Source organism: Xiphophorus hellerii, chromosome 14 (assembly GCF_003331165.1).
Source record: "Xiphophorus hellerii strain 12219 chromosome 14, Xiphophorus_hellerii-4.1, whole genome shotgun sequence".
NCBI classification, from domain to species: Eukaryota; Metazoa; Chordata; class Actinopteri; order Cyprinodontiformes; family Poeciliidae; genus Xiphophorus; species Xiphophorus hellerii.
Window position 1 is genome coordinate 14,465,049 of NC_045685.1, and position 27,059 is coordinate 14,492,107.

Below are 27,059 nucleotides of genomic sequence, written 5' to 3' on the forward strand. Positions count from 1 at the left end.
TACACTACAGAGTGAGCTGTATAATCGACATGGAGATGGCTGGTATAGGTGGACTCTGTTAAAACAACCTGGGCTTCTGTTACCTCGGCACAGGCTGAACGCCTCCAAGCAAAGGGAGCCCTGATCTAGAACTGGGAGCATACTGCTAAAATGGAATTTTAGAACGTAGCATTTCTAACATTTAAGGTGGCCTAAAAAGTATCTGCTCCTCCTCCTGTAGCTAGATTTATGTGAGCTTTTTGTGTTTTCTCCCTGCTGAACCTGAGGGAGTGTTCAGAGATTCCAGGAGGCACCAAATGGAGATAAGGGAGACGCTCTCCTCCAGGTTCAAGGTTCAATATCTCTCAACATTAAAAGTCTTGCTCAGTCGAGCCAGGCTGAAGACTTCCAGGCCTCTGCTGAGAAGCTGCATTGTGACAGTAACTTTTTTGTCTAGATAGAACAGACTGAGCGAAGGTTACACACGTCTGCCGGCTGTTCCTATTCTTGCAGGAATGAGTAAAGTGCTGGTTAAACGAAAATCATCAATCTCTGCTTGGTATCAATTTTTCTTAATTTTATTTTCAGTTGTCAGCATTCCCACATTTGCCTTTTTTTAAAAATAAAAAAGTTTCTTTTAATTTATAATCATTAACTGATTGAAGGAACAATTATTTAACTGTATGCAATTGTGTGCAGATTATTTATTCTCCCTTATTCATTGTTACACAAACCACCTAGCTAAGTTTGGTCCAAATACAGGATTTAACTATGCCAATTAGTATAAATTGACCTTTTTAAAATTAGAGGTAATACAGAGCACTTTGGAGGCTGGATGAAAAAACTCAACTTTTTGTTTTGGTCTTAGTCCTTTTTGAGCAATTTAAATGGTGATTTCTGTCGCTGTCTGAGCGGCTGGAGAGTGAAGGGGAGTGCAGTTTCCCTTTGAGAAACTGAATCAGTCATACAGAATGTCTAGGTAGGAGGAAAATGTCAAAGTGACATTCAGATCAATAGCAGGACTTGGGTTTTGGCACAAGAACATTCTGTTGGAGCAATGTGAGCAATTTTACTGGGCTAACAGTTACATTATGACAAGTTAAATCTGGAAAATGAATCATTAGTGTTGCCACAGAAAGTATGAGTAGGCGGGAGTCAGAAACTGACAATCACAGGAATATATTTAATTGATTAAAATAAAATGGGTGTATTTATATAGCAGCCTATCTGGAAATGACTAGGGCCATATGAGGTTTAACAACATCAATCACTCTATATAAAAGTTAAGGAAGTGGAGACATGCTGGCCTCAATGCACAGTGCAATGTTTAGAGAAAACCAAGATGACTGAACTCAGAAGCCTTTAACGTAGGTGATCATGTAAAGAAATGTGAGTCACCCTTCATCCACAACAAGCTGTGAGTCTGTTAATGATGGATTTACGGATCAGTTAACACTGCAACCTTTATAAAAAACTATGTTAACATTTTCACAAGTTCTAACTCATATTGTAACGTCTCTAATTATTCTCCAGTCAGTAACTTGGCTAAAAATTCTGTAAAATGGACATTTTTTCCTTCCTGTCTTCTGACTCAAGTTGATTTTCTGTATTTTGCTAGAAATGTGCCGTTTAATTCCAGTGGATATAGCATTTAACTTGCAAAACTATGACAGACGATGCACGACGTCTTTAGGATCTGGAATCAGCATTGCAATACTTTTCACCAAAACGAGGCATTCACCTTATTCTCTGAAGGCCAGTAGGTGGCAGCACCAACCTTTTGTTGCCACTGCAGTGAAACGTCATCGCTGAAACTTTGTTCAGATTCAAGTCAAATCATTCTTGGTAGGTACAATCTGAGATGATAGTCAGTAAACAAACACACACTGATATGATTGGTGCTGGATACTAATTATGTGCTTCGTCTGCAACTACAGCAGACATTTTGCTCAGTTTCCTGAGATTCTTGTGAAAATAGACAGTAGGTCTGTAGTTAAAGAATTATGTAAAAAATTGCTGCTGTGCTTTAACACTGATTTGACTACACTTAAAAAAAGAGACCTAGAGAGAAACATTACAATTTATGTTTAGCAATAAACACAAAGTGAAATATTTAATGATGCATAACATAATAAAGTTTGCTCTAATCTACTGTATTAGGTGTTTACCAGGTTTTAAAATTACTTACATCCATGCTTGAGCCTACAAAAACACAAAACAGATTGATCAGATTATATATGAAAAATGAAGCCCTAATAAAAAAGTTGTGTGTGAAAAATTACATGCAACTTGCTGCTTATAAATGGATTTAATTGTGAAAATAGCAGCCAGTTGCTGCAAAAGCAGAAGACCTGCCAGCTTTCAGATCTTGAGGCTACAGTTTTGTGTTAACATGCTGCCAAGATGGAAAGACATCAGCAATGACCTGGGAAGGGTCAGGAGAAGAGGACCTTACTACAGAGAGGAAGGTTATTTACAAGTGGAAACATTTATGACAGCTGGCAGTCTTCCCAGGAGCAGAAGTCCCAGCACACTCAAGGTCAGAGTGTGAAATGCTCAGAGAAATATATATATATATATATATATATATAAATAAATTTAAAAAAACAACATAAGCTCCATGTCAGATACTGCAGATCTCTGTTACCACAATGAATGTTGCTGTTCAAGAAGGTCTGATTAGAAAAAGACCAAAGAGAGAAAGAGGAGGGCTGCCAAGAATATGGCAAAGGCGAGCGATCCACAAAACCTCCAGAGTGTTGTCTTAGATGAGACCAAAACAAATGAAAAGCATATCGGCATAAACATCTCACACACAGAGACAAGCATGACAGCAGGAGAGTGATGACATGGGCTTTTTATCAGTCACAGGAACCGGGCATCTTGTAATCATTGGATAACTCCTCTGCAAACCAAAGTTTACACTCAGAGTGAAAATGTGAGATCATCCGTCATCCCAAACACAACAGAACATTTGAAAAACAAAAGCATCACAGCGTTGCAAAAAGTCCAGACATCGCCCTAACTGGTGAGGAAACAAAAGTCTGAGAAACATATTGAACCGAAGCAGTGTTGTTTAAAGAATAATAAATGAAAACTGATCCAAAAATGATATGAGAAACTGAAAGTATTACAAAAAAAAATAGTCATTTAAGTTATTGGTGCTAAAAGGTGCTTCTATAAGTTAATGAATCGTGGGATTGTGCTTGGCTTTGCACAAACTCTCCCTTTCTGCTGTGGCTCTGCACTGGAGGTTAGAAGTAAATAACTTTAGATCAGATCATTTTTACTCTGTCCTGATGTGGAAACCCCCCGAAGCTTCAAGAGGATGTTCTTATCACGATTGCATGCTTTGAAAAATATGTCATGGGGAGTTGACAAGAGCAGTTGTTGAGAACCCAATTTGGATTTTTAACAGTAATTCTGGGCTTAATTAGAAGGAGGTAATGTGTAATGCGCATCCAGCTGTGACCGTGCAGCAGCATGTTATGATAAAATCTGTCTCTAACCCCAGCAATTAAACTCTCTCCTCAGGCCACTTCTGTTCAGACTGCCTGTGGCTAAGCACACGCCTCGTAATGCCCCGGCATATGGCAGGTGAAGTCCTGTCTGCATCTCCACTGAGTAAGCAACATGTCTACATCACGGGAGATGGCAAAACATAAAAAGTGACATTAAAAAAGGAGAGGGCTGCATTTCCCCCCCCCCCCCCCCCTCTTCTGAAACCTTAATGAACCCAGAAAGTCGGTCCTTCACTGGAAGTCGGTGTGTTAAAATGTCTTTCCCAAAATCGTTCTTTTTTTTTTGCTTTACATTTAGAAAATTAAAACTCACTAGACTGTTTGGTGTGTGATGGTAGATGGTATTGATTCACATTACTTTCCGAGTAATGAAAACTCATTCCACCTGGCTTTTACAATCACGTTCAGACATTCGAACTATTTTTCAGTTTTTGTCCAATAAAACTCTGCTTTTACTCCATTATGCCTGTTTAATATGGGGCAACAGGGACTCGTCTTAAATGTCCAATTAGTCAGCTGACAGAAGGTTAACTAGAAACTGTTCTGGTAATTACTTTATGGTGGCTGCTCCTCAGATTGTACTGTTCTCCTCTCTTACCACACTAGGGCTAAATATTTTTGGATTCAGGATATTTTGTTAGACAGTGACTGTATTTATGAGCTATTTTTAACCTACAGAAAACATATGGAAAGCTTTGGCTGTCAAGCACAACTCAGTTTTTAGCCAAAGATGAAAGATTTGAATCCTGAGACACAAATTTTACAGAGTCAGTGCTGCATTCAATAATAGGAATATATAAGTTAAAACTAATTGATTTCTACATTAAAGTTGCAGATGAAGTTAAACATTAAGTTCAATTTAACAAACACCTAGCATGGTTCCACCATGCAGCGCACTCTACCATTTCATTTATCTCCAGAGGCAAACTCCTGAATAACCATATTAATCACCAAGATAATTTTTGAAGCATAATTCAAATTCTTGTAGCAGTTTTCTATAAATGTTTGCCCTGTGGTCAGGTTTAATTGACAGTATGCTCTAAACATAGAAAAATCCCAGCTTACAGCTTTCTGGACTTCAGCCCAAAGTATCTGGAAAGCAGGTGGACTGGCTGGATGGATGGGGAAACGATCGGACGGCTGGCTGTCAGAGATAATATTTAAAGAATGGGAATGGGTATGAAAGTACAAAAATAATTTCCTAGCCCCAAAATACTTAAATTGAATTCTTGGTCTTTCTACACAGTGCAGGGACTCTGATATTTATCCAAGTATTGAAAATAGTTCAAACAAACCCAAACTTCGAGACTCTAAGCAGCCTGAGCATTTCATTTGGAAAATCTTTACTTGGCACTTTGAACTTGTGGCTTTCTCTAAACTCAGATTTGACTGAGCTGCTCAGAGAAAACACTCCATTCCCAATCAGCTGCAATATATTTGGTGATCTGAGTGGATTTGATGCGAGTTTCATAAGAACCAGCACTGAAACGATGGAGGCATGCATATTCATAAGGTGTGACTCAGTTTGTTGCAGCAAGAAAAGCACAAAACAACAGAATGTTGTTTTGATGCGGAAAGAACTTAATAATGAACTGTTAGTCACCAATTATTGATGAAAGGCATTTGTCTGAGTTTGAAATGTCCTTTCCTGCAGGACGTTCACATCTCTCCAGTGTTTCCAGCGGAGATTTTCAGGTCCCACATAGATAAAATCATTATTCAACCCCATTGCCAGCATCAGCTCCAGCTCAGATGTTATCTGGAGGCAATTTTGGCAACGGCTCCACTGATTTGCACCTGCTTTCTGCATGTGAAAGCCACCCCAGGGTCAGCTGCACCGCTATCACCCACCTATCAGGCCTTGGAGGTCCCTGAATTCATCAACAGCAATCCTTCATAGGAGGATTTTAGCTACAATCAGCGCAACTCACAGGAAGTCTATAGTGCAGGGGTCTCAAACTCCAGTCCTCGAAGGCCGCAGTCCTGCAACTTTTAGATGTGCCTCTGCTGCACCACACCTGAATAGAATAATTAGGTCATTAGCAAGGCTCTGGAGAACTGATCTACACAAGGAGGAGGTAATTAAGCCGTTTCATTCCAGTGTTTTGTACCTGTGGCACATCTAAAAACTGTAGGTCTGCGGCCCTCGAGGCCTGGAGTTTGACACCCCTGTGTGTAACCTGACATTATGGGGATAATTTATGATGTAAAAAACACAATTCAGCCAAGCAGGTTGTCATTGTTGACATTACAAAGACTTTGATGGATGTGTTTTGCTGTATTTTTTCTTGTTGTCTGCTATGTTTAAAGTTAATATGCACAATTCTCTGCAGATATAGTGATATATACGTTGTGTCACTCATTTAGAGAAACTAGTAGATGCTGCTGCAAATTAAACACAAAAAGCCTCTTTGTGTCAAGAAATTAATCGGTTTTCAATTCAAATCTACTGCCGGTTGCGCTCTGCTGCTACATGTTACGTCAACATCCATATTTGGGAATGCCTTTCCATTGTAGAGAGAGAAAAAAAGAAGACTCTTACTAAAAGAAATTGACTTACTTCTTCAAAAATCAATAAAAATACCAAATGTGTTTTATTTACGTTTCATGCTTTTTGATATTTCTCAGATGTTTTGGCTCTAAAAAATCTCAACGTTTGCCCTTGAAATTGTCCTTCAGAGCAAAAGATAAACACTCAGCTGCATGTCTGAAATATACCCTTAAGATAAGGTGACGGGGCTCTTACCAGACAAGCTCATCTCTGGAAGCCTCGAGGGAGTAAGTGTCTGCATCAGGTCAGATGAAACATGGCCGCCTGTCTCGCTCTCAGCTGGGGAGCCCAGGTTAGGCAGCCTTCGGGAAACCTTGGAGAGAGAAGCTGTTAGCACACTGTCACAGGTTTAACATGAAAGCCAGCAGGAGAGTAAACAGAAGAGTGCAAGTAAACAGATCTAGAACGAACACCAAGCTGGAATATTTTAGACATTTCCAGTTTCCTGGTTGGAATTATTACACAACTTCAATTAATTTGAAAGTCAAAAAGTGGTTGCAGATGTTGGAATTCACTGAATCAAATTCCGTCTGGAGAAAAGTTTTATGATGTTATCAGACCAAAGATTGAGAAGACAAAAGTTTGGAGGAGACAATGAGAGGCTTTCTAATCTTAATAGACATCAACTGCAAAGCATGGTGGTGGCAGCATCATGCTGAGCGTCTGTTTCACTGCCACTGATGTTGGTGCATTGCTAAAACAATGGATGAACTAATGGAGGGTTACCTCCAACACCAGCGTTAAAACTACATTTGAAATTGGGAAAGCAAGTAAACATGAAGCTTCTGGGATTTGCTGAGCTTCACTGTCACATTTCAGGTTTAGAAAATACTGGAATGAAGGCAATGAATACCATTCAAATAAATAGCAAAATAACATTACTCTATCTAATTATTCCTCAAGTGAATGTAAATTCCTGGCTGGAGCTGTACCTCTCACAGAGCTGTTTAATTTTATGTGCTCCTTTACATAACTTGTGTAAAAGAGCACAAATTATGACAGAAAGATCCAGAAAATTAAACTGGGTATTTTCTCAAACATGGTACGGCATAAATGAAGCAAAGGACAGGATAAATATTTACCTTTGATTTGGGAAAATATCTTTCATCTGCATCTTCAAAGCGGTCCTTATCTGACATGAGCTTCTGCTAATAAATTCAACAAACCTGTTTCAATCTGATTCCAAGCATCTCCAACTTTGCTGAAACACATTTAGATTAGACAAAGTTTTCATTTGTGCTTGCTTTATTTTTCAATACCTTTGTGTCTAATTGACAAGACAGTTTCAATGTGATGCCATTTAAAACTGAAGGCACCATGTTATTTATTTTTTCCTTTCAAATTTAAAACAATCTTCGTAAACCTAAAAGTAGAAAAATAAAAGTTGTATCCTCTGTCTGTGATTTGATTGTGAGAACTGATCTGTACGTATTCCTGGTTTCAGTCTTTGACTTTTCTCCTCAGTCAGCCAGTGAAGTGTGAGCCTCCGTCGATCCTCTGCAGGCAGCGGTTTGAACACTTCTGTCCTGCTATGAGCACTGACAGCTCAGAGCTTGAAGCTTTCCGTCTCCACTCCAGTAATCTCAGATCGCAGAGCCGATACTCGAGTTTTGCTCTCCGTCACGACATGCTGCTCTCAGGTCAGCTCCAAAGGCAGATGCTGCTCATGGCCTGGCAGGTGGAAACGCTCTCAGCTGGAGAAAGGTAGGTCTTGCCGCTGGGGCAGACGCACACCTCGTACACAGCCTGCTTCCTGAAGGGCTCGCCGGCGGACGCGGCGTAGAGGCCAAGCGGGAGGTTTTCCAGCCGAATGCTGTCGGCATCAAGGAGAATCTGGAGGAGAAAAACGTCAGAAGCACTGGAAGTCAAACAAATCAGTCGACGTGTCCTGATGTGATGTACAACCACCGGAAACCGATTCTTCAATACCCGTCAGGGCAAACTGAACGTGAAAGACAGCAGCACTGCTTAGATGAGAATAAAGCAGGAAGCAGGTCTTTACTTTTACACATAACCATTTGAAGCAGCAATAATTCTGAGTTTTATATTAGCTGATTGTCACTGAAAGTAAACATCCACGATTGTTTCTTTAATCACGAATTGTCACTCAGTTGTCTTTATTCTGCTTCCTCACAAAAATACTGGAATTTTCTCTTAGCAGGTTGGCTTTTTAAAGAATACAGAAAAGTTCTGACTTCTATGTTTCGGTACCAGATGCAACAATCAGCCTGTGAATTACCAAAACAACCACAGAGCAAACTGAAAAGTTAAGCTGAGACACTTGTCCACCACTGTGCATCTGGAAATCCCAACAATCCACGTGGAGGCACAAGCACTTCATTTACCTAAAACACAAATTTTGAAATGTCTCTGTGTATTTGAGCCCCACTAATGAAACAAACAGTAAAAATTTACTTTCATATTCTTTAGAGAAGTCAGGTCTTGTATGTGGAACCTGTGTACACCAGGAAAGGTGTTTGGATGGACAAACATTTAGAGGGACGGACGGACAGATGAACAAAGAACCATCTGAAGACAGACAGATGAATGACTTGATGGACAAATATAAGGACAAATGAGGGTCACACAGATGGACAGAAATGGCTGAGTAAGGATGGACAGACAAGACAATGGACCAAAAAAGTAAGCATTTATTATAATATAATAAATGGAAATGTTATAATTATAATTTCCAGTTATTTTAAGATTACATATTTTTAAAGATTATAATTTTTCGGAATTAGATTTAAAATTTTCTACGACAAACCTTAAAGAAATCTTTATGTTCCACCAAATCTACACAATTATATTTATATTCAAATTCTTTGTGTGCTCAAACATAGCAAATAAAGCTGATTCTGATTCATTTATTTCTCCATTTATCCATACATTAAGATCTTGGGAAAAGCATTAGACTTCTTCCAGCACATGATGGAGAAGGCGATATGCTCCCTACATGCTGACCACAGAGAAAGAAGATCCAAATAAAACAGAAAACCAAAGAGGATTGTAACTGGAGATGCTCTCACCTCTCCCTCTGTGGCTTCCAGCTGCAGATCCTTCCTGCTGCTGATCTTCAGCGTCCCCGTGGCTGCGCTCACTTCCACCCCTCGCGGAGCCTCCATGGTCAGGGTTCTTGTTGGCGACTCCAACCTAAAAGGATAGTTACAACCAGATATTAAGTTGCTAAACTCAATCAATTGGTCTATGTGATTCGATAAACGGAGAAATTCAAACTATACTTTGAATTCTTTTCCATGTTTACACATCATTGAGTAAATTCACATTTTATTGGCGGTTGAGCACAGTCAACTTTAATACAAGGCAGAGAAAGGTTAATAAATCTGAGCAAACAAAATGGCGAGTTGTTGGTACCGCTCCTTACTTTCTATATAGCTGCTGTTCATGTAAATGTGCCACAGCACATCACTCCAAACCAAACCAGGTTCCCCTGTGAGGCACATAGACCAAGCAGCTGATTTGACTTTCAGCATCACTGAGGCTAACGCAATATGCATCTTCCTTCATGGGCCGTTTGTTTACACACAGACAGATAAGTGTGAGCGCCAATCGATGTGAATATCTGTTTTCATAACTCATAACTGTTGCAAATTGATTTTCTTCCCCCACATCTTGCCTAAATCTCTTTTCAATAAATTTTAAATGGGATGCTTTAAGCAGCCCTGTTGAATTTGTTTGAATCTCTGCAGCTGCTTAATGTGGCCCACATTTTAGAATATCATTAAAAGAAAAAAAAAAAAAAAAAAAAAAGGCCATAGAGATTTGAGGAAAGATTTAAAATAAACAAATTTCCTCTCCCCTGAAGCACGTCCATGTTTTTCTGTTTTCCTTTCTTTGATAGATAGAATAATGTTTGAGTGAGTCACATTTTAATAATTTCTCAAGACTCCAGCGATGATCCATGGCCTGGACAGCAGAGTCATTAAAAGACTCATTTACAACACTCCGCACTGAGACGCATCGTTAGAAATTAGTTGTGTGTGATGCGTGTGTGTGAGACATTTTCACTCCATTCAAAGCAGTTCAATCATCACCCGCTGCCTCCACACACATACACACACATATGGGCCAACTCTTCCAGAAGACAAAGTGTTCAATTTCCAAGAGTGCTTGTTTCAAACACAGTCCAGCACAAAGCATTAAATGAATTAATTCTTTTTTCAAATGTCTCGGCTTTATAGTCATCTAAGGCTCTCTACATCACCATGTGTGATTATGGCGCCCTAAGGTCACATTTCACCTTAATGCTGCCCGATAAAACCAGACAGGTTTAAAGCGAGATCATTTAAAAGCATCAATACCTGATCGAGAGTTACAATACATATGTTAAATTTAGTCATTTTTACCCTGATTATTAATGGCATTAGTGGTATGTCGACTTTTAAGGTATAGTTTTGTCTTATAAGGAAATTATGTTAAAAGACACATTTGAACTCATTTGTAAAACTTAGAATCTAAACATCTAGAAAATAAACAGCATTTATATATTTATAATTATTTTGTAGGACCTTCCAAGATAGAATACAGATCAGTATATTTTTATAGATCAATATATTGGTCTATGGAAACAAAGGACAAGATTCGCCTTCGTCACTGGAGGTCATATTTTTATGTATTATATGAACAGAAAAGCTTTTTTCTACAATATGGCATTTACTTCAGTTCTTAACAGGCTTGAGAAATTTTATTTTTTTTTAAAAGTCACCTTATGTGCATCTCTGATCTGGAAACTAAACTGCCACAAAGTGGGCTTCCAGCTTTGGTTACCATGGTGATCGATCCAGGTGGGACAGCTTTGTGATGCTGAAAATGCCAAACTGAACCTGAAGGCACCCTGCCATACAGCCAGTCATGCGCCACTATAATTTACACCTCTACCAGAGTAAATTTGCACACATTACCTCTTGCATCAAATGTGCAAAATACAAACAAGGATAGAGCTGAGCAGTAAGGATTAGACTGTGCTCTTGATTGGTTTTATCTTGTAAAGGCTATAACTACTGTCCTGTACAAAGCTGCGCGCTCCCTAGCAGAAGCTTTCAGCCCACAGTGACGAAGCAGATCTATGCATTGAATAAAATAAATTACTCTTGTAGCTTTAACACCCAGACACAGTAGCTTGGCAGGGCCAGAAAACAAAACCCTGGGGTGTAGATGATGCAGTATGAAGTATGAGATGTTTCCATTTTTATCACAGTGATATAATGCTCACTAAGCATTACTCACCAGTGACTGTCGAGGACCTGAAACACAAGAATGCGTGATCTAAATCAAAAACATGTTTTTCTTTGGAGAGAAACATCCCTTTCGGGTGTCGAAGCGTAAAATTTGCCTTTCACAAAAAAGGTACTTTGACAAATGTTGGAAATTTTTGCTCTTAAAATGCTGTTTTTTTATGCATGTGGTTCTAGGAGACAAGAAGCTGCACATAATGCAACATGACGAGCTGCTCTTGCAGAGCAAGTACAAGGACTCAGCTGCAATAAAATACAACTCGTTTGTTTGAGGTTGGACAGGGCTGAACCCAGATATCTGCCTTCACCGTCTAAAAACAATTTATTCTTTCCTCTTTAACATTAAACCTGATTAAGCCATTTCTTATTTAATAATAAGCGAGAGATTTTCTTATACATTATAACTTTCTTTAAACTCAAATGTTTGAATATGATTTCTCAGTATTTTGAAGAAGAGTTTAGATTTCTTTAGATGTTAATGTGTCCCTATAATGAAAATTACAGGCCTCTCCATTCTGGAAATATCAGCGGGGAATCAATTACTTGTTTTCACCACTGTATCTAAATTGCTCATCGCCACCTGCTTTAGCATGCATGTATTTATAGGAAAATTGTCTTCACAGTTTGCTGCAAAATCCCATTACTCCGTTACTAAGGAACTGCATGTTATTCTGAAACAGAGGTTTTATTAAGTTTTTTTTTATTATTACAAGACTGTTAATTATACACCAGCTTGAGAAAATTGGTGGAAGAATACAGGTTGCATACTTTCAAGCCACCACAGCTCTGCAAATATTAGTTTCTTAAGCTAAAGCGCCCGGTGACCTTAATTTTCCATTATGTGCCTTTGCAGAAGAGTAGGACAGCTATTTTGTTTTGAAATGTTACAATGCCTTATACCTCTCAGATCATTAGGCTGACTGATGAGGCCATTGGTTACCTGAAAGAAAGAATAATTACCTTCATACAGAAGAGTTCATTATATACAGGATGTTTCAGGGCTTCTGGCTCCTTCTACAAAAGTTGGATATAAAAAGTCCTTATAAAGGATGACTTATGGGGCATTTTAAGCCAGAAAGACTGTTTATGACAGATTCTCTCATTATCCAAGAAACCTAAACAACCTGCATTCAAGTTGACCTTTACATCAACAAAAAGGTCAGCAAACATTGCGAGGGGAAAAAAAAAATAAAAAATTGTGCTGATGATTATGGTTGATAAAAATGAGAACAGGGAGTTGCAGAGACAGAGTCATGAAATTATTTTTAAAACAACTGTTTTTCTTCTAAGGGGCTAGACTCTTATTTTATTTTATTTTTTAAAATAAAAATCTTGGTCTTCTCCTGCAGATCTTGATAAAGGTTTTCTTTGGTCACTGGCTGCTTTTTTTCTTCTTCTTTTTACAAATTTTCTGTTCGAAATATTGTGGGATATTTGCTTATAAGAAATTAGTGGACATCTAAAGGACAAAAATGACATACCAGTGCAGAGCCCTTCTCACTCCCCCTAAATAAAAAAAAAACAAACTAAAGCTGCAAATAAAAAGTACCTGAAAGTAACGTCTAAAACTAAGTACCGGTAATAAAAGCCTGTAAATCCGTGATGCAAAGAATGAGAGGCATCGTCCTTCAGCTTTCTAGGAATCCATCTTTCCATGTCAGACTGCATTATAGTCTATGTGCCATTTTTCAGTTTCGAGTAAAGTAAAGGGAAATGAATAAAATTCTCTTTGCTCTTTGCCAACCTGTCCATGTAAAGACAAAAGGCTGGCTCACCCCTCAACTTTGAGGCTTCAGTCTCTTTTCACATAACATTTCAGCCGTACACAAAGACGAGCCGCCTTTGAGTGCCCTCTGGTCAATTGTAAGGTGATGACAGTGATATCACTAACAGCTGTGAGTTTACAAAAACCCAGCCAGCAATATGAGACCACAGTCGTGTGCCATCGATGTCAGCACTAGACAAAACCTGCATCAAGAGTCTCTGTATGTCTTTCTTTTCCAAAATACAATGGCGGACAAACTCCGGGTAGTGATCCAGTTATTGGCAGAGCAAGTGCTTCAAATTTAAATGACAAATCTCAGTGTCTTGCTCTTCTTGCTGGAATAGTATTCCTGTCTTTTATACATAAATCCTGCCAGTGGATAGTAGCATAAAACATATATTATCATGGAATCAAAATTTGGAGAACTGAAGGACATGATTTCCTTTGGCCAAGGTGCTCTGGGTAAACTTGAGGTTCACTTGCTTGCAGAATGTTTTGTTAAAATAAAGAAAGACAAGCCTACAATGGATTTTAATTTAAAAGGTAAATTACACGTTTACCCTCAGTAAACAATGTAATATTTGTATTGAAGTCAATGGATAATAATTTTTGTTGGCTACTTGCAGCCCTTGATCCTAAAGGCACCATCACATCTACGCTGGCCTCCTACCATCTCTACAGTACAAACATTGCTTCTCTTGTAACATCATACAGCAATGGAGGAACTTAAGGTCAAATCCAAAATGGCATACCTTGCCACTATTAAGTACTAGCCTTCACTCGATTAAATATTTATTTTACAACAATTTGCACATCTTAGTAAAAAGTCTCATTTTCTGAGAATTTGAATCCCAAAATATAATGTAACCATGACTTGCTTTCAGCACAGGAAAGATTACCTCCAACTCAATTTTGAAGGACAGAGTCTCATCTGAACCTTTATTATCTTTTAGGACCAATTCTTTCGTCAGTCATCTATGAAAGTAGGACGTCAAGCAGTTCAAGCGATGACAGGACGCATTAAACCTCACACGGTGATTGGTAATAGAGAGATTAGAATTTCTATCATTTCAGCCCTTCAGTAATCCTCAACACCATTATCAAGCCCACAAATTTAATAACAAAGACACATTATCCAACTCCTCATGTGCATTTAACAGTAGTACAGCTCGGCAGATGATAACTTTTCTTAGCCTTGCAAAAGAGATAAAGGTCAACTCTGCACAAAGATGGAGCAGAAACTATAAAATGGCTCCAACCGTTCAGTGTATCTTCAGAGCAAACATAAAGATCAGACACTTCAGTACCAATGATCTCACTCTAATGATTACTCCTGCTGACAGATAACAAGTAAGGCAGCAAACAAGATGTGCTACTAATATTTAATCTTCTAAGAAATATAAACTTTATTTCATAGCCAAAATACACATGTATTTAGCCAAAACTGTGAGAAGTTAAACTATTCCGAAACAGTAGGAGAGCAGTGTGAACAAATGTTGCAGCCCTTGTAGTCATCTTTATCTTTGTAATGAACTTGTCAAACTCGTGTGGAAACAGCAGCAACGTCCTGAAAACTGCTTGGATCAATCAAAGAGCTGCAAAATGTATTTTCACCCTAAATGGAGGAGAGTTTCTGCAGTCAAGTGATATATTTGAAGGAACAGACCTATTATTGTGGACCGAGCAGTTTTCATTTTATTGCAATTTATAACTGGGGCTGTGTGAAGTACTTAGCCAGAGACAGTGTTAAATCTGTAATAGACAGATGTCACAACTGTTTTACTTTGCATTTTCACCATTGGGGATTTCTGATTATTATACATTTTTTCTACTTTGCCAATACATCAAAACTACAATATTCAAGCTATCAATACACAGGGGGTAGATGAGCTTCATCACCAAAGAAACTAAATGAATAGAACAAAAATAATTGCAGACCAAATGCTGATCTGAACTCCAAACAAAACTTGAACTGTATTAATATAAACTTCAATTGAATTTGATGACATACAGAATTTTTTTTTTGCAAACTTGTTTAAAGTACTTATAATGTCATAATCTAAAGAAATGCCTCCATTTGAAGGACATGTTGTTGGTTAAAATTGCATTTCCTGACAGTGTGTAGCAGAGCAGTAAAACATGTGACTCATGTACAAAGACTATTAGTCCTTCTCTTGGCCAATAGAAATACATAAACTTATGAGTAAATAAAAAGACTTTGCTTCTTAAAGTTGAAGCAATCAATTTATTTATTCACATTTATTCAACATTTGGGAGCAGATTTTCCAAGTTCCAAAAGGAAAACTATGACCCTTTCCCTGTCGATCTTCATAATAAAGACGACATCAAAAATCTGATTTCTTTATTGCATTTCTTTAATTTAATCAATGCAACAAAACATAATACATTAATATTGTAACGGAAGGTAAATTTAAAGCACCACTGTACAACAGAGTCACGTGGTGTGTCATTCCTTCCAGGACGCACAGCAGGGAAAATAAACATTTAATCATGAATGCTAATTATGTATAAAACTTAGTCATTTTGATAATAAGCTAATATAAACACTTAAAGCCTGTTTGGCCTTCATTATAAGCCTTATGTAAGGCTTTAATTTTTTTGCGGCTCCAGACAGATTAGTTTTTCTGGTCCAATATGCCTCTTTCAACATTTTGGGTTGCCAACCCCTGTCCTAGACTGTGAACCTAGTTCAGAAGGATTAAATGATGAATAGTTATTATAGCATCCCATTTCCTTAGTGCCAGCATCTATAACCAAGGATCAGCCCACTAATGGATGGAGATAATTATTTAATTTTTAAACACAGCTTTCTTGTGTGAACTGAATTCAGAACAAGCTCTTGGTAAGGATGAAGTGGTACAACACAGGAAAAAAAAGATTTCCATGGTACTGTACATTTATGGTGTTCTACGGGTTTTTTGTTCCAGCTTCAAGGAAAAACACTTTGCAGCAGTTATCTTACAATGTGTGTTTAGTTCACACATGATGCAAAATGGTTTATTTTATGATTCATATTAGCAATCCAGAAATATGAAAACCTGATAGTAATAAATTACCATTTACCATCCTTATCACATGACCACACACACACACACAGGGCCAGTCCCCTTCCTCTCCGATCCAGAAATAAAAACCTAAGCCTATTTTTACTTTTTGGGACAGACACCAATAAATAAATTAAAAAAAAGATGAACATTGGCCAATACCGATATATTGTGCATTCCTACAGAGCTGTGTGGGTTACCATTTAAACAGACACACAAAAACATCACAGCTATACGATGCCGTCTGCAGTGTCCTTGCTATCGTTGTATTCAAGACATAGTTGAATTTGGCAACACAAACTTGAAAGTGGAGACATTCATGACTGGTAGCAAAGTGTGTTTTCAGACTGACATAAAACCTCTTAATATAGTGCAGCTATATTACCTTGATTTCATGTATGGAAACTATTTAAAATAAAAGCCCGTTTTGTGCAACTGCTGAATGTTTAATAACTCAGTCAACCTCTCCTTCTGACCTAAAAGTTTGAATACTTTCAGATTCCATTTTTTCTAAACCTTTTGCAGCTCACGTATTTCTTGTTTTCTCTCACCTGTCATCTATCCTCTTGTAGGGTGCAGCTGCAAGAGATGGCCGAAGTAAACACTGAAAACAACATTTGTACAGCAACTTTAAAACATTTTGAGCTACATGATTAAATGTCAGCCGGATTACCAAAGTTATTAAGATGGCAGCAAACAGAGACTGGGCTGAGTGCCAGTGTACACACATTCACTGCTGAGGGGGGTGAGCAGGTGCTTCAAAGAGATGGAAGATCTCAGGTGAGTTTCTTTGATTTTGTCTTTGCTCTATCCTCTCCTCGATTACCATTGGCTGGCAGGAAAATGAAACGCATCCCAAACAGATTGATCTTTCTTTTAAAGATGAGGAATATGATGACAAGGATGTGAGCCAACACAGATGGTATTAGATTCAAATGAACACACAGTCATGTTGTCCTTTTAAGCAGAGAAAGGCCTAGAATCTGCAATGTGCAGGAACCAAATCTAACTTATATACTAGCATTTTCAAACTCTTCAGAGCTCGCAGTTTAAAGTCTAACGTCAGCAGGAGAAAATTGAAAAATAGTGGCAAAGGACGTTTTGAGTTTGTGTGTGTATTTGAATTTTTCCTTGCTTTTAAAGAGTTGTTCTGTGTGATGTTGTCATGCTGACGAATTAGAGGTACAAGTGTAATCAATCTAAAGCCTTTTCCAGTTTATGATTTATGCCTTGCTTTGCTGTCATTAGTATGAGGGACTGCAGACTTTCTGCAACTTAAGGACAGCTCAGTCTGAGGGCCAAGTTATTCTAGGAAACAGCAGCTGGTCTAAATGAGCACAGCTTAAATCACTGTTTGCTTTGTTAGTGACTAAGGAGTAGGAGGGTGGTAAGAGACTAATGGTTAGACTCTAACCGAATGATAAGCCTGCATAAAATACAGTATTTAAAAACAAAAAATCTTATTCCTGTTGCTGCTAAAATTTGTATTATGCTAACAATGTTTACTGTTATTTTGATTTCTTTGCATCGCTAGCTTGTTTATTGCAAAAAAGTAATCCTGCTGAGTTAGGAAAAGCTACTGTAGCTTTTTTGAGTCAGCTGACTGGCAGTGCACATTGACAGGTTGGGGAGATGCTGCTCTGCTTGACTTCATGCTTTAAACAGCTACAGAAAAATATTGTTACTCTGCCACTCAATAAAATGACATCAAGCAGCAGGAGGAATGTCGTAAAAATATGGACTATTTTGAAATAGTTGTTTAAAAACTTATCCAGCAGATAATATGGCTCCGGAATTTATTGCAAATGTATTGCTGCAGTATTTGTATGCACAATATTTATATCACAAAGAACTTGTAAATAATATAAGGTTATCTTATTCACAAAGAGGGCCAGTCACAAAAGGCAATTGCTAAAGACCATAGCTGTTCACAGAATGCCGTCTCCAAATACTTTAATGGGAAATTGAGTGGAAGGAAAACAAGTAGAAAAAGAAACTGGAATAAATCCAACCTTGAGAGGATTGTGAAGCAAAATGCATTCAAAGGTTTAAGGGAGATTCGTAACACAATCACATGATGTTCAGTGGATTAACAACTTCTTTTCATATCAAAATAAATTTTGTATTTCCCAGAATCTGGAGGAAAAGTAGTGAGGCAGAGAATCCAAGTTGCTTGAAGCCCATTTTATAGTTTCAGAGTCAGTGATGACTTGGGGACCCATCTGCTGGTGTTTACTGCCAGTCACTATAAAGATGCGTTTGTTTGGTCATTTAAAATCATCTGGACTTTCTCATCCCGGGTGAAGGGAACCAGTGACAAATTACTAAGGTGTGAGTGGATTCATCACCCAGAAACATTGAAATGTGTCCAGATAAGAATTCCTAACCTCAGTTTTATTAATTAAGTTTATGCTTATTAATTTTTATTATTCATTTATTTACATAGTATTAAAATTCCAGTAGCTTTCACAGCATGTTGGCTTTGCATTGTGCATTCATATAAATTAATTATAGCCTCCTGAGTTTTTTTTTGTAGATATTTTATATTTTGGTTTAATACTCGGTTTTTACTGATTCTAAAAAAACATCTATTATATCCTAAATAATGAGGGCGGTTTGGCCTTGTTGTAATTATTCTGTTCAGCTTTTGTGCACAGTTCAATTACTGAATGAATTGGCCAGTGCACAAAAGCCTCGTTAGACTTAAATTCATGTCATTAATAGCCTTTAATATACAGTTTGTCTTGCGCTGCTTTTCAAATGCTTCTGTAAAGGAAAATGTGTGTCTATACGATTCCAGGAAACACATTTAATTCAAAGAAAAGCAGAATAATAGACAGTTAGACGGCTAGTCGATTTCGAAAGTGTTTTCAGTGATTCATTATTGGAAAATGACCGTAATTTTCACCTTCAAGTATATTTTTACATTCTTGGAAATATATTTCAGTTACAGTATTTTTCAAGGAAATAAATAGTGTTACAAATGTTTGTGATAGAAAAAAATAAAATAAAAGAGTCTTGTGTTGGCCGTCTCCTGTTTTACTGCCCCTCATTGAGACTGCGATCACTTTGCAGATGGTCACCCCCGAGCTGGGCCCGTCTCTCTCTCTATCTGTGTGTGGATGTGTGTATGGCTTGAAAATGAAAACCATCAGTATTCCTCTCACTCCGGAGGAATTAGCTGCCAGAACAGTGCTTTTTCTGTCAACTTTGATCCCAGCTCTCCTCTCCGGACCAGTAAGGTAGACAACAAACTGCACTCCTGATAGCTCGTTAATGGAGCGACGAGGGGCTCGCAGCCTCAGGCAGAGTTCGGTGGGGATCACATGCACAAGGGGAGAGAAGGAGCGCAGCACATAGCTCAACCTTTCACACTTTCTCAATGTTTTCTCACCGCTTTAATCAATTCCTGTCTGCTATAGAGAAAAACTAATAAATTAGCTTGCCCTTCGGCTGTGAAATTAATATAGTGGTCAAATCCAGTTGTTGTAGTAACCAGTAGATGCCCGAGTCTAAAATACGGTGTTTGAGATAATGATAGTGGTGACTAATGGTTCCTGTCACAGATTTTTTTTTTTTTTTTTTTTTTCCAAAGCCCGGCCATCGACTTTGAAATGCCACAGAGCATTAATCTTTAATATTTAAGAATCTTAATTTTAATTTAACAGGATATTAACAGATGACATTAAGCTTTAATGACACCAAACATCAACTCACCTCAGATCCTCAGACGTCGGCGCCTGGATCAGCGGAGTCTCCACCGAGTGTCCAAACACAGCACCTTCAGAACCTGCCGATAAAGTTCGATCTTAGAATTTAATTCAGAAAATTTGACTGTTTTTGCAGAGCTTATCTTTGCTTTACCAGGTGTAGGCCTTTCAAAAGATACCAAAAACTGACTAAATTTTTTAGACTATCACCTTTCAGTTTTTTTTTTTTTCCAGCGAACTTGGAGGCGACTAAAATTGGATCTGTGTCTCATATTCCTGTTGTGTTAGAGCTGTAATTGAAGTCACAGAGGGTGGAGAGTATTCTGGTTGTAAGACTGAAATCTGTGGGATTTGCACTTTGCTCTGTATTTCTATTTTATGCTTTAAAAACATAGATATTTTGCAGTATTTTACAGCAACTGGTTCAATTACATCACAACCATCAGAAATTGATCTTATTGTACCTAAACAGAAGATACCATTGTTTCTGATATCAAACTGGTAATAAATGCATCTCTTTGCAGGGATGACGAGACAAAAACGATAATTTGTAGTGGTAAATTGTCTCCCTAAAGTGCAAGATGTAGTAGAAGAAGTTTCAACAGAGGCATGTTGTCAGTGACATAATGACTTTGCTCCATTGTGCACTTTTGCACAAAAAATGAATCTGTGTAAAGAACAAGTCCTTGCACTGTGACGCAAGATGCTTAAAATATCTTTGTGTGCATATACCAAAATAGTTTTCAAATTTACATTTATAGTAGCTGTAAAATGTTGTCAACTGCTTCATCAGGTTTGAGAAATTTGAAGAACGAATCATGTCCAAAATATCAATTTTCTACTCAAAGAATCCAACTAAATCAGTTCTTTTTTTAATTCAGTGAAAACGCATAAGGGCTTCTTGTTTGAAATTCAGATGAGACTGCTTCAAAGTTTACCTGTGACAGTAAACTTTTCTGTTGTCATTGTGACTTCTTCCTCATCTGCAGAGAACAGGAGTCTGCCACCGTCTCTGCTTCGCACCTCCAGCCTCTGACATTGAGCCTCCACACCTTCAGGACCTACACAGAAAAATTAACATTTTAACTCTGGGTGATAGCAAACTACAATTGTATTTTTATGTACTGATTGTACTTCAACAGTAAAGTTTGTAGTTTGAACAATTTCTTTTACATTAATTAAAATTTTTAATTTTTTTTAATTTTTTCAAACCCTTCCAGCAAGACAATGGTCCAAAAAAAGTAAATCAAAACTTGTTTTGAAATGACTAAAACAGAATATGAAACTCCAAAGCACTGATCCCAACCCCACTGAAATGTAATTTATACCCAACAGCAGAATGAGAAGCGAAACTCAATCACTGAAATGGATTTTGTCCAACAAAAATTCTGAAATATGTAGTCACAATAAATCCAAAAGCTTGATAAACTGTGTAGCTGTAGGAACATTTTAATCAATAAATTAGTAGACAAATGCATTAATTTGAAGCTGTATCTATAGTTACTGTGACATCTATGTTCATAATAAGAATGTAAACATCTCACAGTGGCCCCACAGAAGGTGATGGACTATATAGTTTTACAACGATTACACAAATCAGTAAATAACTGCTCATATCACCTTGTCTCCTGTTCTTCAGAGTTTTACATTCTTCCACATGTGGATGAATATATTTCTAATGGCTACATTGTTGTACCATCTACTGGCCTTCAGAGGGAAAAATGGCTCTGATTTTTAAAGAAAGGTCAAGCTTGACCACAATGTGTCATATCAACAGTCTTATCAAATTAGCATCAACGTTCTACTTATGCTGACAAAGATCAATAGCTATTAATGTTAAGAAGCAGGTCATTTGTTCTCCAGTGGTCATTAATCACTGTAATTGGTAATTTGGTCATTTAGGCTGACTGATGGTTGAACTTAATGGTAAGACGAATCTACTGCCCTTTCCATAAATGGCTTAGGGGTTATTTGTAAAGAAAAAAGAGAGAATGATACAACAAAACTAAAAGGGAGACTTCTGAATAAACGTTGATTAAAAATACTAATACGAAATGGACACCAAGAAATCTGTGTTTAACCTCAATCTGAAACTTAAACAGCGAATCAGTTTTTTTAATCAGTGAAAACATAATTATTAAGCACTTTCAGATTATGCAGAACACAATATTTGGTGAGGAAGAATTCACTGTGGCTGGGAGTCAATAAGTCAGCTCTTTCATTATCAATGAGGTGTTTAAAACTAAAGTCACAGAAGCACAGAGCTCCAAGAAGCTCTTTAAAAAGGAAACAGCAATTTTCTACAACATGCAGATATACATCAGAGGTTCCTTCAGACTAATTGAGTAAACTATTGTTGGTCTGTTTTATAATTTTCAGCTTTAAAACTGTCATACAATATACTGAATTTAAACATGTTTGCAACCTTTTGTTAAATCTCAAAGTTAAGGTAATGATCTACATTTTCTGGGAAATACAGACAAAAGTGCTGTTTCTGTAGAACTAGACACATAAACCAAGCTAGTCATCAATATAAAAGACAAAATAAGATAAAAAATGTCAACACCATAATACTGTTCTTTTTAGCTGCGTTTAAAGCTTTACAAAAATCGGATATAAGAAATGGCCACAAAACTCTGATCAATGCACCTCTTATTAAAATACAGCCATATTCAATAAATTAGAATATATCTTTGACCAGGTTTGTTTGTCAGATTAAAAATACCTTTAAAACAGGAATAATGCATACTCTTCATTACGACCACATTTCTGGATTAAAACTCAGTTTTACCAGTTTGCTGAAATATCTTAATCTAAGAAGTTTAATATTGTGTTTTCATTAGCTGTAAAAAAAAAAAAAAAAATAAAAAATCACAAACAAAAAAATAAATAAATATGGGGTTTCAGTTGGTGAATTGAGTTACTGAAATCAATGGACATTTTAACATTAATTCTAATTTATTGAACGTGACCATATTAATATTCAGTCAGGTACCGCTGGAATAATAATTAGATGAAACTGGAAACTCACCCACTGTAAGCTGACCGGTCAACTGGCCTTGGTGGTTTCTGGCATTCAGTGTTACATTCTTTTCTGAACGCAACACCAACAAACTGTCCTGGATGGGTATAAAATGGAGACACAACACAAAATGTATTTATTTTAAAGTACTTGAAATGCCCTTAACATACGGTGCGCATTAACAGCGTTTTGGGCTATTGGAAGTAAAAGTAGCAATTAGAGTGAACACGTTATAAAGCAAACGTTTAAAGTCACTTGGAGTGAACGATAAAAACATCTTACACTCAGACTTTCTTAGATTTTGAGGTTTCAGGATAAAAGAAGTTGGTGGGGGAGCCAAAGATGTGACAAGTGTAGGCGTCTACGTCTTTTAACTAAAGACATTTAAGCTGCAGACCTGTTCTGCTTCCTGGCAGCTTTGTATTTAATAATTTTCTGGCTTTTTGACATTTGAATGATGGCAAATTCCTGTGTCACTGTGTGAATACTGATCAGCCTCCGAGTCCAGGCAAATGTTTTATCCCAGACATTTCTGCAAAAAGGAGCTCACAGTGCAGGGAATAATTTCAGGTTGTGAGATTTTGTTTTGCAAAATTGTCCTTTTTAGCCACTTTTATAGATTGTCAGTGTGCATGAAATAAAGAATAAGATGGCAAAAATAAAGTATTTACATTTTGACTTAATATTCATGTTAGTGAAACTAAAGGCGTGTAATCATATTTGTGTATGTTAAAAGATGCGCAATAATTAAAAATATCATTGCAGTCTGCTCTTTTGTTAATAATGTGAGGGTCCTGTATAGACATGCTTAACTCAGCAACATTGTTTAAATTACTCTGTCTGAAAAGACTGTTGTATCGAAAGTCAAAATCTTTGATACCATTGAGATTTGATAATATTGTCAAGACAAAAATTTATTTATGTAAAAAACAGAAATCTCATCGACAGAGCGACTAATTTTACTCTGGTTTCCAAACAACATGTGAAGGTTACTCTATCGATTTTCAAGCATCTGCAGGCAGCAACGCAAACAGAAACACAAAAGCCTGTCACAGTATCATAAAAAAAGTTACTATTTCACCACAGAGACTAGACAGAGAGTCTATTGCAACAGGACATATAAACGATGGTGGCAAAGAGAAAATAGAAAAGCTGAGAGCTGCAAAAACAAATCAGTTGGAAACTCCTCAGAAAGTGTATAAAAATATTTTCCACAGCATATAGCTTAAATTAGACAAGCAGCACTCGTTTCAGGTTTAATTCAAGGCGTCTCACATTGATGGATTCCAACCAGGGGCTAAAACAAGTGGTGATAAGGAAATGATCATTTTCAGGAATTAAACTGGTATGAATCTAATCTATTTATATTCCTGTTTATTTGTCTTAAATCTTCCTTTACATATTGAATGAACTCATACAGTTCCAAAGCTTTGACTTTCAATTTGATGGAGGCCTTTTTTCTTAAACAGTAAAGTAGGTTTAAAAAAGACTGAAGAAACTAAGTTCTAAATTAAGTCCAATTATTATTATGACAATGAAAAGCCTTTGCTTTTATTGTGAAAGGGAACAAACCACCAAACATGAAAATGGGTATTTTAATTTATCATACAATTAATTGATGTATTGCTTATTGTTACTGGCCCAATTAATATTAATACATTCATTAAGATAGTTAAAATAAAATCTATATGTTTAATTTGATTTTGAAGCACAAACTTATAAAGATGTGTTCAATGAAGTTCTTATTGGAGAGTATTTCTTTTTGTACTTTTCTATTCTTTGAGTTCTTTCTTTATTTCCATAAATATGATTTGGACTAAAGTTAGAAATTTTACATATTGTAACTGAAAGCTCACAACAAAAGGAAATGCATTGACCTATGGCATAAATACGCATAAAGAAAATATGTTGGTGTATTTGAAACCCTGCTCAGCTTTCTGACAATAAGTTATTCTGACTTTAGAGGAAACGTGGAGGGATTTTAAAACACTGACATCCTTATAATTTGACAAAATTCACCTCTTTATTCACAGATTTAGTTCCAAATATTGCTACCTGATGCTATGCGAGGTGTGAGAAAAAGTTTAGCAAATGCTAATGTTATGTGGCAACCTTAAAGGTTCATCTAATGGTGTCCTAGGGGTGCTAATTATTGCCTCAACTGGGTCATTATCTCAGCTTTGAGCTGCATAAAACTTTGCAAAGGTCATTTGGTTCATGATTATTATCTGCTTGCTTCTTTAAAACAAAATTAAAAAAAATACTAAAAAATACACGATTCAATACAAACAACTTTACCAAGGGAGTGCAGCATCATAAAGAAATTAGCATTCTTGATTTATGGTGCTCCTTTAAAGAGTTTACAGGCATTAAACGGTTTCCTCGGGGGTTTGTTGGAGAGGTTCTTGCTCCTCCAAACTCTAAGATCACATAAACGGATCTTCAGTCACCGTTTATGTTGCAGAAGGTCAACTTGGGATCAAAGAGAAAGCACATAAATGGGGAGCGTGTAGGTGCACAGTGACTGAATCAGACTGAAAATTTACTTGAGCAAAGGATGCTTCCCCGCATATAAATAACAACATCTCAGCCAAAAGCAAAAGTGTGGCACGCCACTTCAAGAAGTCAGTTTAAAAGAAAGCAGTTGCATGTGATGCTGTTAATTCAGACAGTGAACATTAAATTAAACACAGGGATTCAAAGGGGAGAAAGATTGCCACTCAGGATTTAACAGCACTAATTTGTGCAGAAATTCATTTGTATTTTAATTATTTTCTGTCAAAACAAAAAACATTTCCTATTTTTACAAAGATTGTTTACATTTTAATTTCTTAATTTAAATCACTTTTGTATCCAGGACGCTTAATAGGTTTGCAAACACACAGTGGGTAAAATAAATATTCAACATTTCACATGTTTCTTATGAGGTAATTGAAATAATTGAAAACAGAAGTGCATTTAATAGTTTGCAGAAAAAGCATTTTTGTGGTGATGACATCAAAACCTCTCATTTATGAAGAAACTAATTAAATGCTGAACCTAGGTTGAATTCTGACTCGTTCTTCCACACAAACTGTCTTTGACTCTGGAAGGTTTTGAAGGTAATTTCTCTGCAATCTTATCTTAAGTTCTTTCCATAGATTTTGTTTAGTTGGATACAAGTCAGATGGCTGACCTGGCTTTTCAAGCCATGGTACATGATGAAGGATGTTTCCTAAGTTCCCCCAGTGATGTCTTTGGGATTTATTGTCACTCAGCTTCTTATAAAGAATGTCCCAGTACATTTCTCTGTATAGCGTCTACCCTATGTTGTAAGACAGCCCACAACATGATGTTTGACCTGTTAGCATTGTGTTTGTAAGCTAAACATTCTTCCTTCCAAAAGACCAGGCGACATTCTCCTAGTATTTCTAAAGCGTGTCCAAATCTACTACAGCAAACTTTAAACAAACCAAACATGCTTTATCTTCAGCAGTGGAGACCTGCGCAGTGATTTTGCACAGAGGTAATTACAGTAGAGTGCATTACTTATTGCTCCCAACTTCACCTGCCATCTCTAGGTCTTTTTTATGCTCTATGCGAGTGAATTTTCACTCTTGTACAGCTCGTTTGATTATTCTTCTGAATCCTGTCAGAAATCTAACAAGCAGCTCTAAGCCACAGCTATTTTATAGTGACATTTTCTTCCTTTTACTTTTGAATTATGTTTCCAATACTACTCATTGGAATGTTAAGAAGTTTAGAAATGAAGCACTAACCACTGCCATTCCCAATCGTACCACTCTGTCCCATTTGTAATGACAAGCCTTTATGTAGGCCATTACTTTTTATTAAATAAGCTGATAAATAAACCGATTCTTCATTTGTGGAGTAGGTTGCTTTGATTTCTTTGTAAGTGTGGATAACTTTGGTTTTGGCTGACATTTGATGGGACTTTTATGTCAATGACCCCATTAAAATTATTCAAACCGAGACAAGCATTGATATGTTCAATACTTCTGTCACTCACTTTCTCTGCAGCCTAATATAAAACTCTTCCTTGCAGTGAAACGTAACAGTGTTAGCCAGCTCAAACCGATTCCAGAATGAAGGCTTTTCAGCTTGGAGACTTTAACAAGCCTGTATTTTAAACAGACTTGTTATCTTTTCTAGCAATAAAATTAGGAATACAGCTCACCATCTTCTCTGACG

The 27,059-nt window shown here is 37.0% G+C and overlaps 1 protein-coding gene across 1 annotated transcript in view; it reads right to left on the reverse strand.

Moving 5' to 3' along the window:
• Positions 1 to 7,278: 7,278 nt before the first annotated feature.
• The window catches only part of LOC116733186 (zeta-sarcoglycan-like), a 36,491-nt gene continuing 16,710 nt past the window's right edge, over positions 7,279 to 27,059 (reverse strand). Inside the window, exons 4-8 of the mRNA XM_032583968.1 lie at positions 22,878 to 22,965; positions 20,785 to 20,907; positions 19,854 to 19,926; positions 9,081 to 9,204; positions 7,279 to 7,884 (exon numbers count right to left, since the gene is read on the reverse strand). Of these exons, the coding sequence (XP_032439859.1) occupies positions 7,693 to 7,884; positions 9,081 to 9,204; positions 19,854 to 19,926; positions 20,785 to 20,907; positions 22,878 to 22,965 (600 nt within the window). The 3' untranslated portion in view covers positions 7,279 to 7,692. The remainder of the gene's footprint in view (positions 7,885 to 9,080; positions 9,205 to 19,853; positions 19,927 to 20,784; positions 20,908 to 22,877; positions 22,966 to 27,059) is intronic.